This window comes from Oryctolagus cuniculus, chromosome X, assembly GCF_964237555.1.
Source record: "Oryctolagus cuniculus chromosome X, mOryCun1.1, whole genome shotgun sequence".
Taxonomy (NCBI): Eukaryota; Metazoa; Chordata; class Mammalia; order Lagomorpha; family Leporidae; genus Oryctolagus; species Oryctolagus cuniculus.
The window spans coordinates 131,449,618-131,454,682 of NC_091453.1; the positions used below are offsets into that span (position 1 = coordinate 131,449,618).

The window sequence follows — 5,065 nt, forward strand, 5'->3', positions numbered from 1 at the left end:
CAAAGACACACACCCACTTGAGGTGCTCTTCTCCTGGCTTGGCCTCTGAATTAGTCCTCCGGGGTGGGGCGGGGGAAAGGCAGAGCAGGCCAAGCCCCAGAGCGCGTCCCCCTCCCGCGCCCGCGCCCGTGCCCAGCCGCCCCCTGCCGCCTGCCGAACACAGCCTGACGGGCACCCACAGCTGCTGACCCTTGCTCGCCTGTGCCCCAAGGGCAGGCGCATCTCACAGTGGTGGGGCACAGGGCTGGGTGCGAGCCAGGGGAGCGCAGGGGGGAGCCAAAGGCGTGCGGACTCCTGGCCACCAAAGCTCGGACCCCTCGTGCCCCAGGGCCCCACCTGTCGGGGCGGAGGGCAGTGGGGAGAGAAGAGCAGGTGACATCAAGCGACATCAAGGTCGGTGTCGGTCCCCGAGCGGCCGCGGCCGCGAGGACGGCCCGGCAGCATGAGCTGCTTGCGCCAATGGCCCGGCCGCCTCCTCCGGGGCGACGCGGAGGGTCCGCGCTCTGCCGCCAGCGCGGCCCCGCCCCGCGTCCGCGCTGCAGAGAGCCCAGGCCAGAGGGCGCCCGCGCACTGGCCCACGTGCTGCGCCGACAGACAGGGAGCCAGAGGCAGCGCAAGCCAGCAAGGGAGCCAGGGCCTTCTGCCACCACCGCGCAGCCCCTGGCCCCCAGCTGGGACCCGGACCCGGAAGGACCTCGCCCCAGGAGAAGGTGCCCGAGGCCCAGAGGGTGGGGGAGGCGTGGTCCGTCCGGGGAGACCCCGTGGCCCTGGGACCGCCCTGCGGCAGGGCTCCGGGCGGGGGTGCGGGGCCGGGGTTGCGGCCCGCGAGGGCGAGAGGGGGGCGAGGCGGGGACCGCGGCGGGGGTCGGGGTCGGGGTCGGGGTCGGGCCTGGCTGGAGAGGCGCCTACAGGCGGGAGGGTCGCAGCGGGGTGGGTCTTAAACCGCGCTGTCGCCCCTTTCGCCTTCACAGGCGGCGGAGACCCTGGCCGTTCTCCCCCAGCCCTCGGCTCCTGCCCCAGTTCCCCCCCACCCCCAGCCGCGGTGCCACCCTGGTCTGCGCTTGGCGCCCTTCGCTGCTCCCGGTATCAGCCTGGGCCGGCTGCAATGCAGGCGATGGTGATGGCGATGCTGCAGGACTGGTGCAGGTGGCTGGGCGTCCGCGCTCGCCAGAGGCCTGCTCATCCAGGGCTTCCCGGAGGACTGTGAGGAGGCCGAGCTCCAAGAGTGTCTGGAACCCTCCTGTGACCTATGAGCCACCTCACCATACTGGGCAAAGTGTTTCGAGAGGAAGACAGCCCCACTGTGGCCCTGGTTGAGCTTGACTGGAAAATCGACTATGCACTGGTCCCCAGGGAAATCCCGGGCACCGGGGGCCCCTGGAAGGTGCTCTTCGTGCCCCCTTGTCCAGGTGAGGAGTTTCTCCGCAGCATGTTCCACTTCCTGGAGCAACAGAGGCAGACAGTGGACAGGGTGTGGCCGGCGCCCTGTGTTTGGGTCTCCACAGGGTATGCTGGCTCCGCGCCCTCAGCCAGACAGTGCAGCCCTGGGTGGAGGCCCTGAGATAGCAGCACCTGGGTGTGTTTTCCAGAAGGAACCAACCAGCCCCAGGGGAGGAGTCTTTCGAGGCCTTGTTGGACCACACCACTGACATGCTGCAGGTGTGGCAGGGGGTATCAGTGAGGGAGAGGAGGAGGAGGCTGATGGAAGGCCTTTGCGGGACTGCCCTGCAGCTGGCGCGAGGGCTCCTGGCTGAGAACCCCGCCAGGATGGCCCAGGACTGCCTGGCCGCCCTGATCCAGGTATTTGGAGAAAGAGTCGCAGGCCAGCATCCGGATGAAGTGTCTGACCGCTCAGCAGCAGTCAGGTGAACGGCTGTCAGCTTTCGTGTTGCAACTGGAAAATCTGCTGCAGAAAGCCGTAGAGAAGGGGGCCCTGGACAGAGCGTCCACTGACCAGATGTACCTGAGTCAGGTGCTCGCCAAGACCAACCTTGTTGAGCCTCTGGATGAAGCGCTGAGGAGGCTCAGAGTGGTTGGGAGGCCGCCGAGCTTCCTGCAGACACTGGGGCTCATTCGAGAGTACCAGGCGTGGGAGGCCAGTCTAGCCAGGAGCATGAGAGTCCAGGTGCCAGAAGGAGCTGGTGCCCGGGTTCACACCCAGGCCGAGGCCTGGGCTGATGCCAGAGTCAACGCTAAGGCAGACGATGAGAAGGCAGAGAAGGAGTTGGAGATGGTGCTGGAGGCAGAGGCGGACACAGGGGAGGAGGAGCTGCAGGAGGAGGGCCACAAAGACGACTCTCATGCTTTTAACCCTGTGGGCCTGGATCACGCAGGAGCCTCTGAGGCCCCTGGGGGCCCCACCCCAGCCCACATGGGCAGTGCTTCTGGGGCAGGCCCATGTGGTCCCAGCTGGGAGCCGGAAACCCCTGCCCAGGCAGGAGACCAGGAGGCCTAGGGCCTCCCCAGGAGGGGTTCATGCTCCCCATGGAGCAGTCGGGAAAGGAAGACAGTGCTGGGCGATAAGCCCCCTGCCCCCGAGTCCTCACTAGGCAAGTAGGCTCAGAAAGCTGCAGAGCCCTGAGAGCAGCCCAGGATGGCCCTCTCACCCCATGTGGGGAGCAGGGTCAAGGCAAGGCCCCACCCCATCCTTCCCAATCCAAGCTTCCAGACCCCTGGTTCCCCCAAGGGGGGCCAGTCACCCCAGGTGTCCTTCCAGGTGACCCAGATGCGATGGATTGCCACCACCTGGGGCTTGGAGTGGCACCCCTGCCCTTGGTAGCTCCAGCTCCAGCCCCAGCCCCAGCCCCACACCTGACAACTCAGGCGGCCAGTTTGGAAATGCCCCTGAGGGCCTAGCACCTGAAGACCTCAGCCACCCTCCCGGACCAGGGAGACACGGGGTGGGGTGGGGGGAGACCATCTCAAGGGTGCCAGCTGCCTGGGGCTCCCCAGGGGGCCCCCGACCCATTCACCATCCCCAGGGCAGGCTGCTCCCTGTCCTGGGGAGCCCACCCTTACCTGTGTAGGCCCCGTAGTGACCCACGTGTCAAGTCAGCGTCCCTTGCCGCACCGACCACTGTTCTGTGCAGGCCGGGAGGTGTGTGTGTGCCCAGGCTGGAGGTCCTGGCCTGTGCGGCTTGTGCCAAGGCCCTGCCCGTTCCCATCGTGTGTGGTGAGCCCCGCCTCTGCTTTCTCGCTGCAGACGTAGGCCACTGCCGCTTGTACTTGCAGAGTGTGTGTGTGTGTGTGTGTGCACTTACCTGAGCAGCTCCTCCCCAGAGACCCCGAGCCCAGTCCCAGGAGGCAGCAGGAAAGACAGCCGAGGGCGCAGCCAACTGATGCTCCCACTGTGATGGTGACCGCGATGGTGGGGAGAGGAGGAAGAACTGAACCGGCGATGGACTGGGGGCTGCATGAGGCTCCACGGGGACTGTGCTCTGATGTTGCCCCCCGAGTTAGTTGTGACTCAGTTTCCCAGCCTGATGTGACATTCCCTGTAGTGTTTCCTGTGTCCCTTGACTTCCCGTGTGGGCCATGGGCAGGACCATGCCCAGCTGGTCAGGGGACCCCTGCAGTGACTGCATCTTGTTCTGACGAGGGGCAGATCCTGGGGCCCTCAGGAGGGGAGAAAAGACGGGAGGGCCCTGGTGTGCAGGGCAAATGAGGAACCCTGGAGGAGGGAGGCCCAGGACCCATGGCCTCCAGTGGCTGTCAGGAGTTACCCTCTATGTCATCGTCCCTTCTCTTCAATGGCTGCAGTGTTTCTGTTCAATAAAGCTTGTTTAATGTTCCAGCTGTCTCCCCTCTGCTGTGGGTGTCTCAGGGGGCGGTGGGCTGGGATGAGTGGGCAACAGTGGCCACGTTAGCACTGGGGTACGTGCTGGGCAGTGCGTAGGGTCTTCTGGGTTGGATGCAGCCTGGTGACGTGGGCAGCGGGCTTGGGTACAGGCTGGTTCCATCTCAAGTGCCCATGGTGAGTCCCCACGAATCAGTGCATTAGATGTTCATAGTTGAGCAGGTTGTAGCTGGTGGGACCCCAGCTTGGGGGTCCTTGGAGGATCATGGCATGCATCTCGTGAGTTGCTACCAACCACCCCTCTGCAGCATCCCCTATTGCCTGTGGGCAAACTGTCTCCTAGTACTCCTCCATCCTGCAGCCCTACTGTCTGTAGCTCCTATCGGTTGGATGGGCCGCCCAGGTGCTGGGAGGCAGGGGAGCGCTGCAGGCTGCTCAGGCAGAGCCAAGTACCTGGGCCTGGCTCTTCACCTGCTTTGCAGACTGGTTGTGCCATCTGTACCATGGGAGTGGTCGGAGGCTCTGTTCCTGAAAATGTCTGGAGGACGCCTGTGGACCCAGAGGGAGCCCTGAAGGCCACTCCACTTTCAGGTCAATGGAATGTGTTATCTCCGCAGTTATCAGAGAAGGGCCCTGTTACTGGTCTCTGTTTTCCCATGGCTGTCTGGATTAGTTAATCTCCCCTTTAGATAATCAACCCCCAAGAAGTTTCAGTTCAGTTACTTCTTCCTATTCCTCCCACAAATGTCAGCTAAAATTCCTGAACTTGACACATTTTTTAAAATTTTCTTTCTTTCTTTTTTTTTTGACAGGCAGAGTGGACAGTGAGAGATAGAGACAGAAAGGTCTTCCTTTGCCGTTGGTTCACCCTTCAATGGCCACCGTGGCCGGCGCGCTGTGGCCGGCACACCACGTTGATCCGATGGCAGGAGCCAGGTACTTATCTTGGTCTCCCATGGGGTGCAGGGCCCAAGGACTTGGGCCATCCTCCACTGCACTCCCTGGCCACAGCAGAGAGCTGGCCTGGAAGAGGGGCAACCGGGACAGAATCCAGCGCCCTGACCGGGACTAGAACCCGGTGTGCCGGCGCCACAAGGCGGAGGATTAGCCTAGTGAGCCGCTGAACTTGACACATTTAAGAATTTTGAAGGGTGGATTTTTAGCCTAGGGGTTATGTCATCCCCATATCATATCAAAGTTCCTGAGTTCAATACCTCATTCAACCCAATTCCAACTTCCAGCTAATGTGCACCCTGGGGAGGCAGTAGA

At 63.3% G+C, this 5,065-nt stretch overlaps 1 protein-coding gene across 1 annotated transcript; it reads left to right on the forward strand.

The window, feature by feature from the left end:
• Positions 1-530: 530 nt before the first annotated feature.
• PNMA6A (PNMA family member 6A) lies at positions 531-3,787 on the forward strand. The gene is given in 6 exon segments (XM_070066422.1): positions 531-710; positions 972-1,168; positions 1,170-1,233; positions 1,236-1,465; positions 1,468-1,811; positions 1,813-3,787. Coding segments are annotated over 5 exon segments (1,344 nt in total). The 5' UTR covers positions 531-710; positions 972-1,105; the 3' UTR covers positions 2,456-3,787.
• The last annotated feature ends 1,278 nt before the right edge of the window (positions 3,788-5,065 follow it).